This window comes from Canis aureus, chromosome 12 (genome assembly GCF_053574225.1).
Source record: "Canis aureus isolate CA01 chromosome 12, VMU_Caureus_v.1.0, whole genome shotgun sequence".
In the NCBI taxonomy this organism is placed as follows: domain Eukaryota; kingdom Metazoa; phylum Chordata; class Mammalia; order Carnivora; family Canidae; genus Canis; species Canis aureus.
This window is the reverse complement of record NC_135622.1, coordinates 27,197,916-27,224,388: the sequence shown is the minus strand read 5'-3', so window position 1 is coordinate 27,224,388 and position 26,473 is coordinate 27,197,916. Positions and strand designations below refer to the sequence as shown.

Sequence of the window (26,473 nt, the reverse complement as noted above, 5' to 3'; positions counted from 1 at the left end):
GGGAAGCAACCTAGGGCAGCTAGTGGCCCTCAGAGAGGGAGTGTGTAAGGACTGCAGCACAGTGGGAGAAACATCAGTCCTGCAGACAGGAAGACTTGCAGCCATATCAGCCTGACATCCGGGCTGGGTGAGGTATCTGCAGCATGTCCGCTGTCCCTGAATCCACAGGGGACTCCAGAGGTCAGAGTGGGAGGTTAGATAAGATGCAAGGCTTTAGAACCTGCTTGAATTCTTAGAGCTGTCTCCTCTCCCAAAAATTCATTAATAGCACCTCAGCAAGGTAAGGACTCTGAAGATGCCTGGGCAAAGCAGATGCACTGGGAGCAGAAACTGTGTGGTCAGTACCCAGACATGTTCTTTTTCCTTCTTTCACCTCAGCCACAGTATTGCATATGGTTGAAAACAATTATAGTCATTTCCTCCACGGGGACAACCTAGGCCAACATGACCTGGACACAGACACAATGGCCCCTCCCTGCCCCATTCTAGCTGCTACAAATGAACTCAGGGCCATCCTACTGGGAGGCTGGGAGGATCCTAGAGACAAGAGAATACAATGAACAAGAAATGTATCCAGAGGTGTCATAATAGAAAATTCAAGCAACAGTCTAGTGCCTTGGTCCTTATGGTAAAGAAATAAGAGTGTCAAGCATGAGTAAGGAGTGTGAGTCTCATTTGCATAGAAACACAGCCCACTGCTTTCGTTGGCTCCTATCATGGGGAGTATGTGGAAGAGGCTGTATTTCCCCAGGCACACTAAGCTTCCACTCACAGAGGCCAGTTCGTGCTCCCGAATACGTTCTCCAGTGAAGGTTACCTCACGTATGATTTTCCTGTTGAACTATATATTCTAATGATTTTGTTTTCAAAATTGTCTCTCATTCCCTCATTCACTATTTCAACAACAAAGAAAACAACATTCCTAGACTGGAAATGTGAACTATGACACTATGTAAATACAATTCCAAATTAAAAAAGGAAGTTGGGATATTTTTCAACTGTGCTGGTTTGCAGCTTTCTCTTAATAAAACAAAATTCAGGTGGCATTTTGAAACGGTGGACATGCTAAGCACTGTTGGTTGTTTAGAGAATCTTGCAATCTGTGCTTCAGTTAGAAACCACTGCTCGAATTTCTGGAACATCAGAAAAATCTGGATTTAGGGAATAGTCATAAAGTATCTTCAATCACTCTAAGTATCTTCACTAGCGGATGTATCTCATGAGGGTGGAAAAAAGAAAGAAAAAGAAAAGAACCGCTGGCTATCAATTTTCCAAATTTAACTGCCAGTATTGTGATTCTACAACCTGGCCTCAGAGAGTTTCTTGAACTCCAGGCATGAATATGTGTTTCACCTGTCTTTTGGGTCAGTTATGCTGAGCATATTCCTGCACTACACACAAAACCTCCTGAGGCTGATACCTAGTATTCTTGACTCAACACAAGGAGGGGCTTGACGATCAGAATAGCCTCCCCTTGTCCTTAAAGGTAGGTCAAATGTCAGACAAATCATAGATATCAAAGCAAGTTGAAAAGCCATTTATGTGCTCCTTGGGTGGCAGTGGGTAAGAAGAAGGATATAAAGCTCCACCATAGAAAATGGAGAACTTGTGGGCTCTGATGACAGTACTTAAGGAACTTACATTTGTTGGACATTAAGAGTCACATGTTCCCTGGCAGGCGTGGGGGTGGGGGGGCAGAAAAGGATCCTAGAAACTACTGAATTCTCTGTCCTCATTCCACAAGGGAAAAAGGAATCTCTTAGGTTCAGAATTGCGTACCATAGGTCATTTGGTAAAGCAACAGAATTTGGCTTACAGGAGACAGAATCTTTTAAAAGATGTTATATTCCTAAAAATGAGGAGTCCATGTAAAGTTTCTCTGTTTACTCACAGAAGATGACATTCACGTGACTTTTGAACAACCTTTTTCTTTCTCTTAACTGGACTTTAGAAGCAGAAGTTTATTTCAAGAAAAAAGGGAGGAGGCTCAGAGTTCCCTTCAAAGAAGAACTCACTCATTTCCTAATAAGAACCTATATAGTTCAATTAATATTCTTCATTTTAGATATAACACTCATATTCTCTATTTGATTTTTCTAAAATAGGCAAATACATTTGTTACCAAAAGGACCTCAAAGTGAGCAACGGGCCTGGGGAAGCCATTTCATCCTGAGCAGTCCAAAGGGAAGGAGGGCTAAGAGTTAAAGTCCAGGTCTCTGCTATAAGAACTTCCCCAACAGCTCTTTCTTGCCCTGGGCTGAGTGTCCTTTACAATACCCACTGCTTGGTGTGCTGGAGTATGTGATAGGGGATTGGCTACCTTTGAGTGGGAACCGCAGTCCCCACAGCTTCTGAAAGGATGGTGGTCCTCCAGAAATCTTGATTTATGTCTGTGAGATACTAGAAAATATAGAGATTGGTCTCTGCTCCCAGCCCCTGACAGAGCTCTGAAAACCCTTATAATTTCCTAGGAGATAAAAGCTCTAGGAGCATCTTTTATTCTGTGAAGATGCCCCCAAATGGGCTCCAGGATGGGCACTGGTCACCAGAAAGACCAAGCCAGGATTAGAAACATGGAATTTGCTGCCCCATTCCCCCATCTAGTGAGGGGAGAGGGGCTTGACACATAGATAATAATCGATCATGTCTAGGTAAGCAAGCCTCCACGAGTCTCAAGAGTGCAAGGTTTAGAGAGCTTCCACACAGATGAACAATCCACAGAGAGAAAGAGATGCACTCCATCTCCACAAGGACAGAAGCTGCTGTACCCAGGACCCTCCCAGACCTCATCCTATGTATCTCCATCTAGCTCTTCATCTGTATCTTTATCATATCCTTTAAGAAACTGATAAACATAAATAGGTGTTTCTCTCAGTTCTGTGAGCTTCTCTAGCAAAGCAATCACACCTCTTGGAGGGAGGTAAGGGAACCCGCTCCTACAAATGGTCAGGGGAGCCATCCCTTCATCTCTCCCATTTTGAAGGAGACTCCTGATGGGCTAGTCCTGTCAAGCTGAGGCCTCCAGGCCACATTCTAGGGCCACAGGCAGCTGCTGTGGAGGATGAAGTATGGACATGGAAGCCAACTGGGAGCAGACCCATACCCAAGAGACTGGGTTCTTGGGAAACCCCATCATTAAATTGCCTGGGGTTGGCTACATAGCTGGTCAGGGACAGCCACCTGGCTTATATGGACTGGAGTTCCTTCTCCTCCACCAGGTGGTTCTTTGTGCCCAGTCTCTGCAAGAGCGGTGACACCTCCACAGTCTGCAGGGGTGTTAGCATTCTTCTTAAGTACACACATGGGATGGAGATAGCCCCAAGGTTGAAATCTTCCCTGAAAACAGGCTAAAAATTTCTTTCTTTTCCGTAACAAGGTTAAAAAATTGTCTAATATAAAACACATTTCTAGGGTATTGACAAAAATAATGTTATAGACTCTTCATACGTTCAAGAAAGAGCAAAAATAAAACTGTAATTGAGGAAATCTGGGGAGAAATATGAAAAGATCAGCTTCTCTGAAAGTAAATCAAGCATGAATAAAGGTACAGCAGGTATGTAAGAGATGAAATCCTGGATAAGGGTCTGGCCCAGGTGCCCCAATTTGGCTTCTCTCTGGAGACCTACCAGCTCTGGGTCCCCCTGGGCTATCGGCTTTGGCTTTAATTCTACTGCATTCTGCTCAACTCCCTCATGTGCCCAATCCTGCTTTCTCTTTCCAGAGACACTGACCTCAAGAACATTCCCCAACCAGTGTCCCCATGCTGCCTCACTCGTGAGCCTGCTTTCCAGGGAACGATGCCTGGGACCAAGGATGTCAGCAAGTAGCACAGGCCAGCTTGTCATATGAATCTTCATAGGCAGAAAGTGTACAATTTCCAAAATGTACAAGGACAGCATGTGGTCCGAAAGAGGCATCTGTGGCACTAGATGCTTAAGTACGTATTAGTAGAAATTATTCAACGTGCAGACACTTAGTGTATTTTGCCTCTGTAACTGCAAACTCTAGGTCGGGGGAGCCGAAGTCTAAAGTCACTGCTTCTGACGCAGGACCTAAACCTAAGCCAGTTCAAAGTCTCAAGCTCGTTGATTGAAGGGAAGGCTAAGTCTCAAATGAAGGAAACTGAAGTTTTGTCATAGATATATAGAGAAATTTTTGCCTCCTTGTTTTCCCTAGGGTATCAGGGATCAGGGCCTGAGTTCAGAATGCTCCCTCTCCTCCGTGATGAGAATACTCATAAATAGAGATCAGGGCTTTGGATTATCCAGGTCATTTTAAGCTTACATGGTTGAGAATTGCCTTATAAAGCCAGAAGATCAATATATTCACAGGTATATGTGAGCTACCTATAAACTACTTATTTATCTGTACATTTATCACTCAGTAGTAACCATTTACAAATATTTAGAAAAGGTGACCCATTTCAATCACAAGTCCCAAGAATCTACTCAACAGAACTGAAGTTGGGGATGCTCCCTCTGCTGGATGTCTTGATCTCAGTTCTCATGAAAAACACAAGCTCACCTTTTATCAGAAAGAACTTCCATTTGGGCTAGTAGGGACACAGTCCTCTGTGTTTGTCTCATCTTCACCAAAGCACCATAGTTTGAGTCGTCTTGCTTGATAAAATTTATAGATCAAATTTATAGATCAAATTTATAGATTACAGAATGTATAACACCATCACACTTCCCACCCCACACACTCTGACCCCAGGATAGTGGGCTCATGGTTGCACCAACAAGAAAAACTTCTCTAGGTACACAAATCACACACTGGCTTCCACTTTTTTGGACCCAGAAGAACAGCCTCACACAGAGACAAAAGTGCAATAAAGTCCACCTGCAAAACTCCTTCCTAATTCAGTTGATGGTGGTTATCTTAGAGACTTCTAGGGCCCTGTTTCCCACCTGGACCTCACAGAGTTTCTTCTTACACCCCTTACAAATGCTATTCTTTCTGTGAGGTTGTAGCATCCAGCTTTGCTGGGGTCAGTTTTATTATCCAGGGTACAAAATAGAGTGTAAACATGCAGATCGTGGATTCCTGTTTGGAACTAGGAATACTCTTCATTCAGTCTACAGGTCATATAGGAAAATTTCAAAGCCTTTACTATTAAGAAAGAATTTTTCTAAGATCTTGCATTTTTGAGATATATTAGGGCAAGAAAGTATGAGACAAGCAACCAAGCAGAAAAGATTTAAGTTTTCATGTTAAGTTTTATAGCAAATAGTATATTCCAATAGTATATTCCAATAGTGTATACACTGATACACAGTAAAAAAAATGACAGATGAATAATTTGCAGCCATATATCCACACTGAGCTTTCACATTAAAAAATGTATAATGTGATTCCTTTTGTAGTACAGTTGACAAAAAAGTGATACTTAATGTATTTCTTCATTTAACATGGGTAATGAATAGTTTTGACACTCACCTTGAGATTTATAAAATTGTCTTGTATTTTCCTTTTGATTTGTCCTGTAATTTTTCATTATTGTGGCTTATCTTTCTGAATTCATTCACTAGCAGCTTTCATTAGGAAGGTTGGAAATATCAAGAGAAAGATTCAGGATTGCATTGGCTAGCTTATAAGATGGATCAAAAAGAAAACAAGAAAAACTAAATAAAGTGACAACTAAGAAATTATGGGATTTGGGCTATTATACTCTTACTTCTATCTCAATTTGCCATGAGCACCTGAGATTCTCCACAGAGTTCAGGATTTGCTCTCCATAGCATTTTTACACAATAGCTATTCCACTCACTTTACAAAATCTTACTCTTGAAAGATTTCCTAGGAGATACAGAGCCTGAGTTTTTGTCCATAATCATGCCTGGAATTGTATATATTCAGTTATTTTTCAATTCAGTATGATTTGGCTTTTAATTACCTGCGATTCAAAGAACTATAAACTCTATGCTTCAGTTTCTCCAGGATTTTGTTTGAGGACAGTGACTTTAGTTGGGAGGTAATTTGAAGTTAACACAATTCTCACAAATGACTCAATATGACATAACGACATAACGTCAAGCGGACACATGAAGAATCATCAGGTTATGTCCCTGTTGTAATGAAGGGTCTCATATATACCACATGGCATGTGTGTGTCTATCGATCGAAGGATCAATCTAACTATCTTTATCTGGGGAGGGAGAGACAAGTATGACAGAATACACTCCAAACTGTAAAAAAGGGTTACCACAAATCATACTCATTGCCTGAAGCATAAAATTCTGTCAGTCTTCTTTCCTATTCTCTTAGTTCTCTTCCTGTGAGAGAATGTTCCTACTTCTTCGAGTTTTTTGCTTTCATTTTCTCATAGAGTGTAATTCACAGGGTCCCAAGGTGAGTTTATTTTAAATCATTATTAGACAGTCTTAAACCATCAGCCTGGAAACAGGAGACCCCATAGACCCTAGAACTATCTCCAGTTCTTCCCGTGATTTGGAGATCCTCCGCCACTCAGCTGCAGTTGGGAGTGTCAACTGTTTCCCCTGGGACATTAGCAGACAGGAATCCACCAGGAGGGCCATTCACCAGCCAGAATTTGACACTGGCCACTACACCTTCGGGTCCCTGCTGGTTTCACAGAAGGGCAGGACTCTGAGCACTGTCTTCCCACAGATCCTGACTTTCTCAGTTCGATCCTTCTTCTTACTCAGGCAGTAAAGAATTTGTCTCTGTTAGCTTTCCTCCCAGCACAGAAGACCTTTTAAGCTACTACACTGGCAGGAGAGGGACCTGCACCTGCCTGTGCCTCTTTCCACTCTGCCACACCCACCAGGGGATTTGCATATTGTCCCCTGGGGAGGACCTTCCCTTGAAAGTCTGAGATAAAGGTCAGCTCTAGGCTTGTCTTTACTTACTAGGGCTCCTCAGCTCAGCTTCTCAAGATGAGGTTCCCTTCTCAGCTCCTGGGGCTGCTGATGCTCTGGATCCCAGGTAAGGACAGGGCGGGGATGAGGAAAGACATGGGGGCATGGATGGTGAGCTCCCCTGGTGCTGTTTCTCTCCCTGTGTATTCTGTGCATGCGGGAGATTGCCCTCCAATGAGAGGAATTTAATTTTTAGACTGTGAGAATTAAGAAGAAACTAAAAGGTATTCGTACCTTTTAAACAATACTTTAGTGAGATGCTAAAGAAGAAAGAAGCCACTCTGTGTCTTGCTATCTTAGGTTTTCCATGATAATTGAATAGATTTAAAATATAAATCAAAATCAAAATATGATTTAGCCTAAAATATACAAAACCCAAAATGATTGAAATGTCTTATACTGTTTCTAACACAACTTGTACTTATCTCTCATTATTTTAGGATCCAGTGGGGATATCGTCATGACACAGACCCCACTGTCCCTGTCCGTCAGCCCTGGAGAGACGGCCTCCATCTCCTGCAAGGCCAGTCAGAGCCTCCTGCACAGTAACGGGAACACCTATTTGTTTTGGTTCCGACAGAAGCCAGGCCAGTCTCCACAGCGCCTGATCAACTTGGTTTCCAACAGAGACCCTGGGGTCCCAGACAGGTTCAGTGGCAGCGGGTCAGGGACAGATTTCACCCTGAGAATCAGCAGAGTGGAGGCTGACGATGCTGGAGTTTATTACTGCGGGCAAGGTATACAAGCTCCTCCCACAGTGGTTCAGCCCTGAACACAAACCTCTCTGTTTGGCCTGTCACCACTGCCCAATGTGTTCCTTGAGTGGGGAGCAGGCGCCGCAGAGTGTCTGAGTTGGCGTCAGTGGCAGATGTTGGAGAACCCAGGGCAGTAATGTGCAGCTGAGTGCTCTGGCCCATGTTACAGCCCCATCAGCTGCAGCAGCCTTCGCGGGGCAGAAGCAGCTCAAGAACGGAGGTGATGCAAGTGCTCTCTGAGCAATAGGCTGGAGGGAGAGCTCACTTGTATCTCATCCCCACCCCTCTCTCCTTGTGTTTGGTTATTACATTTAGAGAGCCTGAGAGTCAGAAAATTGAGGCATATTTGTGACAATCCAAGTCAAATACATTTTGACGCAAACAAAATTGTTATAGTTTTTTGACAGGAGATATTCAGTACCGTTCAGTATTCATTTTTTTCCCCAGTCTCTGAATTTCTTCTTTCTCATTACACTAATTGCTCTATTACTGTGTTCTCTGGATAGCATTATATGTGCTATCCCCACAGGAAATATGGCTGAGAACAATTAGTACAATTGTTCAAGCACTTTATTTATTATACAAATAAACTTTGTAAATTCAAGCAGATATGAGGTCCTAATTCTGTTAAAAAGTAGTGGTACACACACACACACACACACACCCCACATACTTATTTATATACACTGGAATATTACTCTGCCATAAAAAAGACATCTTGTTATTTGCAACAACATGAAAAGTCACAGAGAGTCTAATGTTAAGTGGAATAAGTCAGACAAAGAAAGACAGATACCATACGATTTCATTTATATGTAGAATCTAGAAACCAAACAAACAAACAAGAACCCCAGAACAGAAAGGCAAAAAGACCCATGAATACAGAGAACACACTGGAGGTGGCAAGACGGAAAGAGGATCAGAGGATGGAAAAAATTCATGAAGGAGAGTGGGAGGTATATGGAATGAACAAAAACTAGTCACACGGATGAAAGGTACAGCACAGGGAATATAATCAAGGATTTCGTAATAGCGTTGTGTAGGGATAGATGGTAATTACACTTGTGGTGACATAACATGACATAGACATGTCAAATCACACCTAAACCAACATAGCACTGTGTTCCAAATATACTTCAATAACAAAACAACATACACACACAAAGAACTTAAATCGAGAAGTTTTATATTTGCCTCAATTACCTTTATCTGAGACAAAATAAAGGACTCTCACAGTGGGTCCTGAGAATACAACACAACCTGAAAGGTGTAGACCATAGAATGTAATTCATATACCACAGCTAGGGTAGAGAGTGGTGTGAAAGTTTTTCCCCAAAAGTAACATTTTAACACCAGATAGCCTAAATACTCTTTTGGAAATGACAAATTTGGTACTATTTTGAAAATGGTTTCAAGCACTAGACAAATACATTATTTTTTACAGATGTGGTCTTACCTGAAAAGGAATCTGAATTTATATTCTGCTCAAATGTATGCTTTGAGTAGATCTCAATTAAAACAATCCTCAAAAATTTTATCTGTCCTTATCTAAAAGCATATCCATTACCTGTCCATTTCACCTATTCATCCCTCGTCCCCTCTAGCCCCTGGCAACCGCTCAACACTTTGCTGTTTCTATGGACCGTAGACTATGCCTTTTTGAGCTGAATAGTATTTCATTGTCCAGATGCATCATAGTTTATTTATCCATTCATCTTGGGAAGAAATGTGAGTTACAACAAGTATTAAACTTATGAAGAAATCTGTATATATGTTGGTGTACAGGTTTTTCCGTAGACATAAGTTTTCAACTCCTTAGGGTAAATACCTAAAAGTCTGATTGCTGAATTGTGTGATAAGAGTATGTTTAGTTCTGTAAGGAAATGCCAAACTGTTTTCCAAAATGTCTGCTCCTTTTTGCATTTCCAGCAGCAGGGAATGCTAATCTGTGTCCCTCAAAATGCTCACTTGCATTTGGAGCTGTGATCTAGATTGTGGCCACAACAGTAAGTGTGGAGTAGCATCTCCGGTTTGCATTTCCTTAACAACGCATAAATTTGGAACATTTTTTCTGTGCCTTGTTTCATATCTGTCTTCTCCTTTCTGATGCGGTGTCTGTTCAGATCTTTCCCCATTTCTAATTGGATTATTTCTTACTGTTGAGTTTTAAGTGTTCTTTGTAAATTTTAGGTAACAGCCTTTGTCATAGGTGTTTTTGCAAATATGTTCTCCCAGCGTGTGACTTGTCTCCTTACACACTGGATAATGTCTGGGCCCACAGTAATTTTATTTGTGCAACCGGATCTTACATTACATGCATTAATAAATAACGTATTACCATGTCACAATATTCAAATTTTGATTATTCGTATTTGAATTTAATTAGTTTCCTTAGTATTCCTATGATATTCTTTTTTTTTTAAACATTTTTAAAGAGGGCATGATAGATCATATTTGACCTCACAGAGTTCAAAACACAAAGACGTTAGAAACACTTGCTTACAATAAGTACCTGGAAGACTTCCCCTCCACATCCCTACTTCTCAACCCCCAACTCTACTGCTACTGAAATTTTGTTCTTTACAATAAAAGTCTTCCTGCTTTTCTGACACAAGGAGATCTTGCCAGTCGCTTTCTTCGGGGGCCGGAGGGCGGGAGGACTTGGGGGTTCTGCTGCCACTTTACACACTGAGATCTTGACACCATATGTAACTCTAAAGGCCGGAGAGAAAACACTGCGAAAATCATGGAGAGATTGGAAAATCAAGGACTGGTGGCTGGACCACCTTACAAGACAAGTCACTTGTGTGTAAAAGTTACACACAATTATCAGTGTGTGTAAAACCCTATAGCATTGTGGATTGCTGTCTCTTCTCGTTGGCTATTCTCAGTAAACATAGCTCTTCACTGAAATGTCATTTCCTTGGACATTATTTATTTTTATGTGTTTGATCAACCAAATTTTTTATTTATCAAAATAGTGTAGAGTTGCAGTCCTCTTCATTTGCCCCCAACTATCCGGGTACATTGCATCATTATCTTCCCCCAACAACACCAAGAATTGAGCCTGAGTGTGCTCATAGGTTGTGATTAATGAATCCTTGAGAACTTAGTTGCTGGGATAAGAGTGGAAGAGAGAGTAAAGACTGTGGACAATTTCAGGTGTTCAAGTTTTTCTCCACATTCTTTTCTGGAATCCTCCTAAAGATCAATCAGCTAGATTGCTTAACACAGAGTAGGGTCTTTCCCTCAACCACTTGCTCTCTCATTTCCGTCTCTGCTTGTTTTCCCCTCCATCCAGCATTGAAAGAGAGAGCAAAGCTCAGGTATTTTGCAGCTTCAGGCATTGTTCCAGCCTCATCTTGACAGCAAAATACTGGAGCTTCAGGTAGAAATGTACTTTTCTCTTAGCCTGTCTGCTCCTCCCGAATCTTTTATTTTCCTCTTCATTCCACATACACATCCTGCTCTCCTTCTGCCCAGATGAGGTTCACTGGCACTGTTCTTTTTCATTAGTCTGAGAAAACTACAGATACATCTGAACTGTTCTTCAGGCTCCTACAACTTACCACTTAACTTGATGAGAAGAGGAAGGTTTTGCCTCTTTTCTAAGTGTCATGGAAATGCTCAGAGTAGAAGCTTTGTTGCATCATTCTGTTGGTCAAACTGAGGTGCCACGACTTGAATAGATTTTAGTAGTCATTTCAGTTCAGACGTGTGTGTGTGTTTGTGTTTGTGTGTGTGTGTGTGTGTGTGTGTGTTTTGGAGAAAGAATTAACTACTTAATAAATATTTGGGACATGTGTCAAACCCATATGGGGAAAAATAAGTTCAATTGTCTTACATCATACACGAAACTAATTTTCAAACATGACTTTAAACTGATAAAAGAAAATATTGCAGAATATATTTAGATATGAGGACAGGGTAGGAAGATCAGATCCAAGAAAGCATATCTCGCTCTCATTCTCTTTTCTTCTGAGCATGGAAACGGTCCTAAGAGCAATAATTTCCAAACCCCTCTAGTGTACAATGATTACGTCACTGTAAAACAAAACAAAAGAATTTGCAACCACAATCTGGAGAACTTCCACACTAGTAGTTTATGGGAATTATCTGGGAGTAGCCACTGGGAAATAAGGAAACAGCAGTCTGCGATGATCTGGTACCTTGTTTTGGAGAGAAATATAAAGGGAGAAAACCAAGTATATTGGCTCTAATCTTTAAGGAAAACCTAGAAAAAGCTGGAACAAGTAATTCTAATAAAAAATCCCCGTCTTCACAAAATCAGAGCATTGCCTCCAAAACCTGTGGAGGCAGCCTAGGGCAGCTAATCACCCTCAGAAGAGGTTTGTGTGAGAACTGCAGCTCTGTGAGACAAGGGTCAGTCCTGCAGATAGGAACACTTGCAGCCATATCAGGCTGACGTCCAGGCTGGGAAGAAATTTGCACTGTGTCCACTGTCTCTGAACCCACAGGGGACCCCAGAGTCAGAGTGGGAGTTAGATAGAATGCAAGGCTTTAGAACCTGCTTGAATTCTTAGAGCTGTCTCCTCTCTCAACATTCCTTAAAAGCAGGTCAGCAAGATGAGGACTCTGAAGGATGCCTGGGCAAAGCAGATGCACTGGGAGCAGAAACTGCGCGGTCAATACGTAGACATGTTCTTATTCTTTCTTTCACCTCAGCCACAGTATTGCATATGGTTGAAAACAATTGTAGTCATTTCCTCCACGGGGACAACCTAGGCCAACATGACCTGGACACAGACACAATGGTCCCTCCCTGCCCCATTCTAGCTGCTAAAAACGAACTCAGGGCCATCCTACTGGGAGGCTGGGAAGATCCTAGAGACAAGAGAATACAATTGACAAGAAATGTGTCCAGAGGAATTTAATTTTTAGACTGTGAGAATTAAGAAGAAACTAAAAGGTATTCGTACCTTTTAAACAATACTTTAGTGAGATGCTAAAGAAGAAAGAAGCCACTCTGTGTCTTGCTATCTTAGGTTTTCCATGATAATTGAATAGATTTAAAACATAAATCAAAATCAAAATATGATTTAGCCTAAAATATACAAAACCCAAAATGATTGAAATGTCTTATACTGTTTCTAACACAACTTGTACTTATCTCTCATTATTTTAGGATCCAGTGGGGATATTGTCATGACACAGACCCCACTGTCCCTGTCCGTCAGCCCTGGAGAGCCGGCCTCCATCTCCTGACTACCTTTGAGTAGGAACCCCAGGCCACCCAGTCTCTGAAAGGATGCTGGTCCTCCAGAATTCCTGATTTATGTCTGTGACATACTAGAAAATATAGAGATTGGTCTCTGCTCCCAGCCCCTGACAGAGCTCCGAAAACTCTTATAATATCCTAGGAGATAAAAGCTCTAGGAGCATCTTTTATTCTCAGCAGAAAGACCAAGCCAGGATTAGAAGCATGGAATTTGCTGCCCCATTCCCCCATCTAGTGAGGAGAGAGGCGCTTGACACATAGATAATAATCGATCATGTCTAGGTAAGCAAGCCTCCACGAGTCTCAAGAGTGCAAGGTTTAGAGAGCTTCCACACAGATGAACAATCCACAGAGAGAAAGAGATGCACTCCATCTCCACAAGGACAGAAGCTGCTGTACACAGGACCCTCCCAGACCTCACCCTATGTATCTCCATCTAGCTCTTCATCTCTATCTTTATCATATCCTTGAATAAACTGGTAAACATAAATAGGTGTTTCTCACAGTTCTGTGAGCTTCTCTAGTAAAGTAATCACACCTGCGGAGGGAGGCAAGGGAACCCCTTCGTAAAAACGGTCAGGGGGTCCCTTCATCTCTCCCGTTAGACAAGGATACTCCTGATGGTCTAGTCCTTCTAATGCTGGGGCCTCCAAGCCACCCTCTAGAGCCACAGGCACCTGCTGTGGAGGATGAAGTATGGACATGGAAGCCAACTGGGAGCAGACCCACACCCAAGAGTTGGGTCCTTGGACAACTCCATCATGAAACTGCATTGGGTCGTCGACACAGCTGGTCAGGGACAGCCACCTGGCTTATATGGACTGGAGTTCCTTATCCTCCTCCGGGTGGTTCTTTGTGCCCAGTCTCTTCAAGAGTATTGACACCCCCACAGTCTGCAGGGGTATTGGCATTCTCCTTTAATACATACATGGCATAGATATAGCCCCAAGATTGAAATCTTCCCTGAAACAAGAGAAACATCACTTTATTTCCCATAACAAAGTTAAAAACTTTCTCTAATATAAAACACATTTCTAGAGTAATTGGAAAAATAAAGTTATAGACTCTTCATATTTTCAATAAAGAGCAAAAATAAAACTGAAAATCAGGAAATCTGGGGAGAAATTAGGAACCACTATGAAAAGGTCAGCTTCTCTGAAGGTGGATCAAGCATGAATAAAGCTACAGCAGGAGGGTAAGAGATGAAATCCTGATAAGGGTCTAGCCCAGGTGCCCCATTTTGGCTCTTCTCTGGAGACCTACCAGCTCCGAGTCCCTCGGTGGGGTTGGCTTAGGCTTTAATTCTACTGCATCACAGCTCAATTCCCTCTGTGCCCAGTCAGACTTTCTCTTTCCAGAGATGCTGATCTCAAGAACATTCCCCAACCAGTGTCCCCATGCTACCTTCCACGTGAGCCTGCTTTCCAGGGAACGATGCCTGGGACCAGGGATGTCAGCGAGTAGCACAGGCCAGCTTGTCATACAGACCTTCATAGGCAGAAGGTGTACAATTTCCACAATGTACAAGGACAGAATGTTGTCGGAAACAGGCATCTGTGGCAGTAGATGCTTAAGCATATATTCATAGAAATTAAGTCAATGTGCAGACTCCAGTGCATTTTCTGTAACTGCAAAACACTAGGTCATGGGAGCTGAAGCCTAAAGTCACTGCTTCTGATTCAAGTCCTAGACCTAAGCCAGTTCAAAGACTCAAGCTCATTGATTGAAGGGAAGGCCAGGTCTCAAACGAACGACACTAAAGTTCTGTCATAGATAATATAGGGAAAATCTTGCCTCCTTGTATTCCCTAAGGAACTCAGGGATTGGGGCCTGAGCTCAGAATGCTCCCTCTCCTTCCTGATGAGAACACTCATAAAGAGGGATCAGGGCTTTGGATTATCTAGATCCTGAAGCTCATATGATTGACTAGTAACTTATAAAGTCAGAAATTCAGTATATTCACAGGTGTATGTGAGCTACCTATAAACTAGATTATTATTTGTAAGAGTATCCCCCACTGGTGACCATTTACAAATATTTAGAAAAGGTGACCCATTTCAATCACAAGTCCCAAGAATCTATCTACTCAACAGAACTGAAGTTGGGGATGCTCCCTATGTTGGATGTCTTCATCTCAATTCTCATGCAAAAAACAAGCTCACCCCTAGGTGTCCATCGAAAGATGAATGGATAAAGAAACTGTGGTCTATGTATACAATGGAATATTACTCAGTCATTAGAAACCACAAATACCCACTATTTGCTTCAACAGGGATGGAACTGGAGGGTATTATGCTGACTGAAATAAGTCATTCGGAGAAGGACAAACATATATGGTCTCATTCATTTGGGGAAAATAAAAAATAGTGAAAGGGATGGAGGGGAAGGGAGAGAAAATGAGTGGGAAATAGCAGAGAGGGTAACAGAACATGAGAAACTCTTAACTGTGGGAAACGAACAAGGGGTAGTGGAAGGGGACGTGGGCAGGGGGATGGGGTGACTGGGTGATGGGCACCGAGGGGGGCACTTGATGGGATGAGAACTGGGTTATATGCTATATGTTGGAAAATTGAACTCCAATAAAAAAATTAAAAAAAAAAAACAAGCTCGCCTTTTATCAGAAAGAACTTCCACTTGGGCTGGCCAGGACACAGGCTTCTGTGGTTGTCTCATCTTCACCTAATCACTGTGCTTTGAGCGTCTGGCTTGATAAACTTTGTAGGTCAACATCTACAGAATGTATAACAGCATCACACTTCCCGCCCCACACACTCTGACCCCAGGTTAATGGGCTCATAGTTGCACCAAAAAGAGAATCTTCTCAAGGTACACAAATCACACACTGACTTCTTTTTTTTTTGGACCCAGATGAACAGCCTATCGCACAGAGACAACAGTGCCATAAAATCCACCTGCAAAACTCTTGCTAATTCAGTTGATGGTGCTTAGATTAGAGACCTCTAGAGCCCTGTTCCCCACTTGGACCTCACAGAGTTTCTGCTTCCACCCCTTACAAATGCTATTCTTTCTGTGAAGTTGTAGCGTCCAGCTTTGCTGGGGTCAGTTTTATTGTCCAGGGTACAAAATAGAGTGTAAACATGTTGAGACGCAGATTCCTGTTTGGAACTAAGAATACTTGTTCAGTGTACAGGTCATACTGGAAAATTTCAAAGCCTTTACTGTCAAGAAATAATGTTTCTAAGATTTTGCATTTTTGAAATATTTTAGATAATTTTAAGGAATTATGAGACAAGCAACCAAGAAGAAAAGACTTCTTCAGTTTTCATGTTAAGATTTGTAGTAAATAGTAATATTCCAAATTCAAACATTATAAAGAATAATTTGGAAAAAGTTTTCAAAACAGATATACACTTAAAAAAATGACAGATTAATAATTTGCAGACATATATCCACACACTGAACTTTCACATTAAAAAATGTGTAATGTGATTCCTTTTTGTACTAGAGTTGACAAATAGTGTTAAATAATGTGTTTCTGCATTTAACATGGGCTATGAATATTTTGACACTACCTTAACATTTATAATATTGTCTGGTATTTTCCTTTTTGTCTTTGTCCTGATATTCTTCACTATTGTGGTTTATCTATCTGAATTCATTCACTAGCATCATTCATTAGGAAGTCAGGAATTTTCAAGAGGAAGATTCAGGATGCATTGGCTGGCTTAAAAGATGGATCATGGAAGAAAACATAAGAAAAGTAAATATTCTAATTTCTTAGTGACAACTAAGAAACTATGGTATTTGGACTATTATACTCTTACTTCTATCTCAATTTGCCATGAGCACCTGAGACTCTCCACAGAGTTCAGAATTTTTTCTCCATACCACCGTTACACAAGAGCTACTTAGCTCTCAGTACAAAATCTTACCTTGGAAGATTTCCTAGAAGATATAGAGACTGAGCTTTTCTGCATAATCATGCCTGGAATTGTATATATTCAGTTATTTTTCAATTCAGTATGACTTTGGCTTTTAATTACCTGAGGTTTGATAGAACTATAAACTCTATACTTTCGGTTTCTCCAGGATTTTGTTTGAGGACAGTGACTTTAGTTGGGAGGTAATTTGAAGTTGACACAATTCTCACAAATGACTCAATAAGACATAACATCAAGCAGACACATGAAGAATCATCAGGTTATGTCCCTGTTGTAATGAAGGGTCTCATATATACCACATGGCATGTGTGTGTCTATCGATCAATCAATCGATCTATCTTTATCTGGGGAAGGAGAGAGAGGTATGACAGGATACACTCAAAGCTGTAAAAAAGGGTTACCATACTCCTACTCATTGCCTGAAGCATAAAATTCTGTCAGTCTTCTTTCCTATTCTCTTAGTCCTATTCCTGTGAGAGAATGTTCCTACTTCTCCGAGATTTTTGCTTTCATTTTCTCACAGAGCATAATTCATAGGGTCCCAAGGTGACTTTGTTTTAAATCATTATTAGACAGTCTTAAACCATCAGTCTGGAAACAGGAGACCCCATAGACCCTAGAACTATCTCCAGTTCTTCCCGTGATTTGGAGATCTTCCGCCACTCAGCTGCAGTTGGGAGTGTCAGCTGTTTCCCCTGGGACCTCAGCAGACAGGAATCCACCAGGAGGGCCTTTCACCTGCCAGAAATGGACACTGGCCACTACACCTTCATGTCTCTGCTGGTTTCACAGAAGGGCAGGACTCTGAGCACTGTCTTCCCACAGATCCTCACTTTCTCAGTTCGATCCTTCTTCCTACTCAGGCAGTAAAGAATTTGTCTCTGTTAGCTTTCCTCCCAGCACAGAAGACCTTTTAAGCTACTACACTGGCAGGAGAGGACCTGCACCTGCCTGTGCCTCTTTCCACTCTGCCACACCCACCAGGAGATTTGCATATTGTCCCCTGGGGAGGACCTTCCCTTGAAAGTCTGAGATAAAGGTCAGCTCTAGGCTTGTCTTTACTTACTAGGGCTCCTCAGCTCAGCTTCTCAAGATGAGGTTCCCTTCTCAGCTCCTGGGGCTGCTGATGCTCTGGATCCCAGGTAAGGACAGGGCGGGGATGAGGAAAGACATGGGGGCGTGGATGGTGAGCTCCCCTGGTGCTGTTTCTCTCCCTGTGTATTCTGTGCATGGGACAGATTGCCCTCCGACAGGGGGAATTTAATTTTTAGACTGTGAGAATTAAGAAGAATCTAAAATATTTGAAGAACAGTACTTTAGTGAGATGCTGAAGAAGAAAGAAGCCACTCTGTGTCTTGCTATCTTGGGTTTTCCATGATAATTGAATAGTTAAAATATAAATCAAAATCAAAATATGATTTAGCCTAAAATATACAAAACCCAAAATGATTGAATGTCTTATACTGTTTCTAACACAACTTGTACTTATCTCTCATTATTTTAGGATCCAGTGGGGATATTGTCATGACACAGACCCCACCGTCCCTGTCCGTCAGCCCTGGAGAGACGGCCTCCATCTCCTGCAAGGCCAGTCAGAGCCTCCTGCACAGTAACGGGAACACCTATTTGAATTGGTTCCGACAGAAGCCAGGCCAGTCTCCACAGGGCCTGATCTATAAGGTCTCCAACAGAGACCCTGGGGTCCCAGACAGGTTCAGTGGCAGCGGGTCAGGGACAGATTTCACCCTGAGAATCAGCAGAGTGGAGACTGACGATGCTGGAGTTTATTACTGCATGCAAGGTATACAAGCTCCTCCCACAGTGGTACAGCCCTGAACACTAACCTCTCTGTTTGGCCTGTCACCACTGCCCAATGTGTTCCTTGAGTGGGGAGCAGGCGCCGCAGAGTGTCTGAGTTGGCGTCAGTGGCAGATGTTGGAGAACCCAGGGCAGTAATGTGCAGCTGAGTGCTCTGGCCCATGTTACAGCCCCATGAGCTGCAGCAGCCTTCGCGGGGCAGAAGCAGCTCAAGAACGGAGGTGATGCAAGTGCTCTCTGAGCAACAGGCTGGAGGGAGAGCTCACTTGTATCTCATCCCCACCCCTCTTCAGAGTCAGAAAATTGAGGCATATTTGTGACAATCCAAGCCGAATACATTTTGAAGCAAACAACTTTTGCTATATTTTTGATAGGAGAAGTGGTACCTGATGGTGCAATTCTTAATTTATTATTTTTTATTTTCCTACTCTCTGAATTTCTTCTTTCTCAGTTACACTAATTGCTCTATTGCTGTTTTATCTGGAGAGCATTCTATACCTGCTAGGAAATATGGCTGTAAACAATTAGTAAAATTGTTTGTTCAAGCACCCAAATAAATTTTGAAAATTCATAGCAGATATGAGGTCCTAATTTTGTTAAAAAGTAATACTAGATACATACACACACACTTATTTATTTATATACACTGGAATATTAGTCTGCCAAAGAAAGACATCTTGTTATTTGCAACAACATGAATGGTCCTATAAAATCTAATGTTAAGTGAAATAAGTCAAATAAAGACAGATACCATATGATTTCATTTATATGTGGAGTCTAGAAACCAAACAAACAAACAATAAACCCAGAACAGAAAGGGAAAAAGACCATGAATACAGAGAACACACTGTTGGTGGCCAGACAGAAAGAGGATCATCGGAGGCTGGGAAAAATTCACGAAGGAGAGTGGGAGATATATGGAATGAACAAAAACAAGTAACCTGGATGAAGGGTACAGCACAAGGAATATATTCAAATATTTCGTAATAGCGTTGTATGGGGACAGATGGTAACTACACTTGCGGTGACATAATATAGCACATAGACATGTCAAATCGCTATGTTGTACACCTGAAACCATCGTAGCACTGCGCGCCAAGTATACTTCTATAAAACTACAACATACACACACAGAGATGTGCACACACACAGACACACACAGAAGAACTTAAATCTAGAAGTTTTATACTTGCCTCAATTACCTTTTTCTGAGACAAAATAAAAGCTGTTCTTGGAATCTCACAGTGGGTTCTGAGAATACAACACAACCTGAAAGATGTGGAGCATAGAATGTACTTCATATACCACAGCTAGCGTAGAGAGTGGTGTGAATTTTTTCCCCAAAAGTAACATTTTAAAACCATTTAAGAAGGAGAGGCGGGGCAAGTTGGCAGAGGAGTAGGGTCCCCAAGTCACCTGTCCCCACCAACTTACCTAGATAACTTTCCAATCATCCTGAAAACCCGCGAATTCGGCCTGAGATTTAAAGAGAGAACAGCTGGAACACTACAGTGTTCGCGCTTCTATCAATGTAGGTAGACAGAAAAAAATGAAGAAATAGAAAAGCATCCAAGGGGGAGGCGCCCCGCAAGGAGCCAGGCTAAGGACGCGCGGCGAGTGTCCCCAGGACAGGAGAGCCCAGGCCCGGAGAAGCAGGAACTTCACCAACCTTCCGGGACGGAAAGGCGCTCGCAGGGAGCTGGGGCAGGATCCCAGGAGGGGCAGTGGAGCCCCCAGGGTCCCGGGGGCACTAACAGAGGAGGTGCCCCCGCGGGAGAGCGCGCCACCCACCGGCCGAGCTCCCTAAAGGGCTGCAGCGCGCGCCGGGCGGGCCCCGGGAGCAGCTCGAAGGCGGCACCCGGTGGAGGGGGCTGCGCGGCCGGGAGCGCGATTCCAGCGGCGCAGGCCCCGAGCCCAGGGCGCTGGGGACACAGCCCAGGATCCTGCACTCCCCGCGGGCCAGGCAGAGGCCTGGAGGACACAGGACAGGGAGGACGCTCCTGCCACCGGGCGCCCCTGCAGACTGGGAGCTGCGGTAGTTACTGTGGGAGCTGACGCCAGGGCTGGAGAGCTGGCTGCCGCCAGTGTGCTTGTTCCTCCTGGTGTCACCTTATACCTGAGACTGAGCAGGGCCACCAGGGAACAGGGGCTTCACAGGATAAACAGCTCCCACTGAGCCATACACCTGACAGGGGGCTGGGCAGCTCCCCCAGGTGCACACACCTGGGACTCAGCACAGCAGGCCCATCCCCCAGAACACCAGCTGGAAGGACAGGGGAAGAGCAAGTTCTTGACCTAGTAGCGCTGGAAAGCTCCAGGGGAAGTCGAAGGACTTACAGTATATAGAATCAGAGGATACCTCTCCTTGTTTTTTTTTTTGTCCTCCCCCCCTTTTTCCCTCTTTTTCTCCTTTTTCCAGTACACCTTGTTTTTAGCCACTCTGCACTGAGCAAAATGACTAGAAGGAAGAACTCACCACGAAAGAAAGAATCAGAAACAGTACTCTCTCCCACAGAGTTACACAGTTTGGTTTACAATTCAATGTCAGAAAGCCAATTCAGAAGCACAATTATAAAGCTACTGGTGGCTCTGGAAAAAAGCATAAAGGATTCAAGAGACTTCATGACTGCAGAATTTAGATCTAATCAGGCCAAAATTAAAAATCAATTAAATGAGATGAAATCCAAACTAGAGGTCCTAACGATGAGGGTTAATGAAGAACGAGTGAGTGACATAGAAGACAAGTTGATGGCAAGGAAGGAAGCTGAGGAAAAAAGAGAAAAACGATTAAAAGATCATGAGGAAAGGTTAAGGGAAATAAATGACAGCCTCATTTTTCCCACAGGAAGAAATCTACATTTAATTGGGGTTTCAGAGGGCACCTAAAGGGACAGAGGACCAGAAAGTGTATTTGAACAAATTATGGCTGAGAACTTCCCTAACTTGGGAAGGGAAACAGGAATTCAGATCCAGGAGTTAGAGATCCCCCACTAAAATCAATAAAAACCATTCAACACCCAGACATTTATATAGTGAAACTTGCAAACTCCAAAGACAAAGAGAAGATCTTTAAAGCAGCAAGGGACAAGAGGGCCCTAAACTTTATGGGGAGAAGTATTAGGTTAACAGCAGACCTCTCCACAGAGACCTGGCAGGCCAGAAAGGGCTGGCAGGATATATTCAGGGTCTTAAATGAGAAGAACCTGCAGCCAAGAATACTTTATCCAGCAAGGCTCTCATTCAGAATAGAAGGAGAGATAAAGAGCTTCCAAGATAGGCAGAAACTGAAAGAGTATGTGACCACCAAACCAGCAATGCAAGAAATATTAAGGGGAACTCTATAAAAGAAAAAGGAAGTCCAAGGAAACAATCCACAAAAACAGGGACCAAATAGGTATCATGATGACACTAAATTCGTATCTTTCAATAGTAACTCTGAACGTGAATGGGCTCTATGATCCCATCAAAAGGCGCAGTATTTCAGACTGGATAAAAAAGCAAGACCCATCTATTTGCTGCCTACAAGAGACTCATTTTAGATGTAAGGAAACCTAGAGCCTGAAAATGAAAGGTTGGAGAACCATTTACCATTCAAATGGTCCTCAAAAGAAAGCAGGGTAGCCATCCTCATATCAGATAAATTGAAGTTTATCCTAAAGACTGTAGTAAGAGATGAAGAGGGACACTATATCATCCTTAAAGGATCTATCCAACAAGAGGACCTAACAATCATGAATATTTATGCCCCAAATGCGAGAGCTGCCAAACATATCAATCAATTAATAACCAAAGTTAGATGTACTTAGATAATAGTACACTTAAACCTGGTGACTTGAACATGGAACCTTCTAAAACTGATAGATTTTCTAAGCACAACATCTCCAAAGAAATAAGAGCATTAAATAATATACTGGACAAGATGGATTACACAGATATTTACAGAACTTTACATCCAAAGCAACTGAATACACATTTGTCTCAAGGGCACATGGAACTTTCTCCAGAATAGACCACATATTGGGTCACAAATCAGGACTCAACCAATGCCAAAAGATTGGGATCATCCCCTACATGTTTTCAGACCATATAGCTTTGAAACATGAACTCAATCACAAGGAGAAATTTGGAAGAAACTCAAACACGTGAAGCTTAGAGAGCATCCTGCTAAAAGATGAAAGGGTCAACCAGGAAATTAGAGAAGAATTAAAATGATTCATGGAAACTAATGAGAATGAAGATACAACCATTCAAAATCTTTGGGATACAGCAAAAGCAGTCCTGAGGGGGAAATACATCGCAATACAAGCATCCATCCAAAAACTGGAAAGAACTCAAATGCAAAATCTAACCTTGCACCTAAAGGAGCTGGAGAAGGAAGAGCAAATAAAACCTTCACCCAGCAGAAGAAGTTAATAAAGATTCGAGCAGAACTCAATGAAATAGAGACCAGAAGAACTGTGGAACAGATTAACATAACCAGGAGTTGGTTCTTTTTTTATTTCTTTTTCTTTTTCTTTATGATAGTCACACAGAGAGAGAGAGAGAGGCAGAGACACAGGCAGAGGGAGAAGCAGGCTCCATGCACCGGGAGCCCGACGTGGGATTCGATCCCTGGTCTCCAGGATCACGCCCTGGGCCAAAGGCAGGCGCCAAACCACTGCGCCACCCAGGGATCCCAGGAGTTGGTTCCTTGAAAGAATAAGATAAAAAAAAAGAATTAATAAGATAGATAAACCATTAGCCAGCCTTATTAGAAAGAAGAGAAAAAAGATTCAAATTAATAAAATCTTGAATGAGAAAGGGGAGATCACCACCAATACCAAGGAAATACAAACGATTTTAAAAATGTATTGTGAGCAGCTAGACACCAATAAATTAAGCAATCAAGAAGAAATGGATGCATTTCTGGAAAACTGAAAACCACCAAACTGGAACAAGAAGAAATACAAAACCTGAACAGGCCAATAACCAGGGAGGAAATTGAAGCAGTCATCAAAAACCTCTCAAAACACAAAAGTCCAGGGCCAGATGGCTTCCCAGGGCAATTCTAACAAATTTTTAAAGAAGAAACCATACCTATTCTACTAAAGCTGTTCGGGAAGATAGAAAGAGATGCAGTATTTCCAAAGTCATTCTATGAGGCCAGTATCACTATGATTCCAAAACCAAAGACCCCACCAAAAAGGAGGATTATAGACCAATATCCCTGATGAACACAAGCAAAAATTCTCAATGAGATACTAGCCAATAGGATCCAACGGTACATTAAGAAGATTATTCACCATGACCAAGTGGGGTTCATTCCCGGAATGTAAGGCTGGTTCAACACTCTTAAAGCAATCAATGTGATAGATCATATTAACAAGAGAAAAAAAATATGATCCTCTCAATAGATGCAGAGAAAGCATTTGACAAAATACAGCATTCATTCCTCATCAAAACCTTCAGAGTGTAGGGATAGAGGGAACATTCCTCAACATCTTAAAAGCCATCTATGAAAAGCCCACAGCAAATATCATTCTCAGTGGGGAAACACTGAGAGCCTTTCCCCTAAGATCAGGGGATCTTCCCCTGAGAACAGGGATGTCCACTCTCACTACTGCTATTCAACATAGTACTGGAAGTCCTAGCCTCAGCAATCAGAGAACAAAAAGAAATAAAAGGCATTCAAATTGGCAAAGAAGTCAAACTCTCCCTCTTCACAGATGACATGATACTCTACATAGAAAACCCAAAACATTCCACCCCAAGATTGCTGGAACTCATACAGCAATTCGGCAGTGCGGCAGGATACAAAACCAATGCCCAGAAATCAGTGGCATTTCTATACACTAACAATGAAACTGAAGAAAGAGAAATTAAGGAATCAATCTCATTTACAATTGCACCCAAAAGCATTAAGATACCTAGGAATAAACCTAACCAAAGAGGTAAAGGATCTATACCCTAAAAACTGCAGAACACTTCTGAAAGAAATTGAGGGAGACACAAAGAGATGGAAAAATATTCCATGCTCATGGATTGGAAGAATTAATATTGTGAAAATGTCAATGTTACCCAGGGAAATTTACACATTTAGTGCAATCCCTATCAAAATCCCATGGACTTTCTTAAGGGAGTTGGAACAATTTATTGTAAACATTCCATACAAATTTATGTATGGAATCAGAAAAGAGCCCAAATAGGGGAATATTAAAAAAGAAAACAATAGCTGGGGGTATCACGATGCCGGATTTCAAGTTGTACTACAAAGCTGTGGTCATCAAGACAGTGTGGCACTGGCACAAAAACAGACACATAGATCAATGGAACAAAATAGAAAATCCAGAAGTGGACTCTCAACTCTAAGGTCAACTAATATTTGACAAAGCAGGAAAGACTATCCACTGGAAAAAGGACAGTCTCTTCAATACATGGTGCTGGGAAAATTGGAAAGCCACACATAGAAGAATGAAACTAGACCATTCTCTTACACGATACACAAAGATAAACTCAAAATGGATGAAAGATCTAAATGGGAGACAAGATTCCATCAAAATCCTAGAGGAGAACACAAGCAACACCCTTTTTGAACTTGGCCACAGCAACTTCTTGCAAGATACATCCACGAAGGCAAAGGAAACAAAAACAAAAAATGAATTATTGGGACTTCATCAAGATAAAAAGCTTCTGTACAGTAAAAGAAACTGTCAACAAAACTACAAGACAGGGCAGCCCTGGTGGCTTAGCGGTTTAGCTACCCCATCACCCGGGGTGTGATCCTAGAGACCCGGGAAGTCCCACATCGGGCTCCCCGAATATAGCCTGCTTCTCCCTCTGCCTGTGTCTCTGCCTCTGTCTCTCTGTGGGTCTCTCGTGAATAAATAAATCTTTTAAAAAAAACTACAAGACAACCTACAGAATTGGAGAAGATATTTGCAAATGACATATCAGATTAAGGGCTAGTATCCAAGATCTATAAAAGACTTATTAAACTCAACAGCAAAGAAACAAACAATCCAATCATGAAATGGGCAAAAGACATGAACAGAAATCTCACAGAGGAAGACATAGACATGGCCAACAAGCACATGAGAAAATGCTCCACATCACCAGCCATAAGGGAAATACAAATCACAACCACAATGAGATCCCACCTTACACCAGTGAGAATGGGGAAAATTAACAAGACAGGAAACAACAAATGTTGGAGAGGATGTGGAGAAAGGGGAACCCTCTTGCACTGTTGGTGGGAATGTGAACGGGTGCAGCCACTCTGGAAAACTGTGTGGAGGTTCCTCGAAGAGTTAAAAACAGATTTGCCCTACGACCCAGCAATTGCACTCCTCGGGATTTACCCCAAAGATACAGATGCAGTGAAACACCGGGACACCTGCCCCCCATTGTTTATAGCAGCAATGTCCACAATAGCCAAACTGTGGAAGGAGCCTCGGTGTCCATCAAAGACGAATGGATAAAGAAGATGTGGTCTATGTATACAATGGAATATTACTCAGCCATTAGAAACAACAAATACCTACCATTTGCTTCAACATGGATGGAACTGGAGGGTGTTATACTGAGTGAAATAAATCAATCTGAGAAGGACAAACATTATATGGTCTCATTCTTTGGGGGAAAATAAAAAATAGTGAAAGGGATGGAGGGGAAAAGAGAGAAAATGAGTGGGAAATATCAGTGAAGATGACACAACATGAGAGACTCCTAACTCTGGGAAATGAACAAGGGGTAGTGGGAGGGGAGGTGGGCGGGGGTATGGGGTGACTGGGTAATGGGCACTGAGGGGGGCATTTGACAGGACGAAAACTAGGTGATAGGCTCTATGTTGGAATATTGAATTCCAATTTAAAAACTGAAAGAAAAAAAAAACAAGCTCGC

The 26,473-nt window shown here is 42.2% G+C and overlaps 2 gene segments (V, D, J or C); both read left to right on the top strand.

Annotated features, from left to right (window-relative positions):
- The first annotated feature begins 6,794 nt into the window (after window positions 1-6,794).
- LOC144280814 (immunoglobulin kappa variable 2-29-like) lies at window positions 6,795-7,668 on the top strand. The segment is given in 2 exon segments: window positions 6,795-6,948; window positions 7,322-7,668. Coding segments are annotated over 2 exon segments (381 nt in total).
- Window positions 7,669-17,766: 10,098 nt separating this feature from the next.
- On the top strand, window positions 17,767-18,628 carry LOC144280813 (immunoglobulin kappa variable 2-29-like). The segment is given in 2 exon segments: window positions 17,767-17,919; window positions 18,282-18,628. Coding segments are annotated over 2 exon segments (381 nt in total).
- The last annotated feature ends 7,845 nt before the right edge of the window (window positions 18,629-26,473 follow it).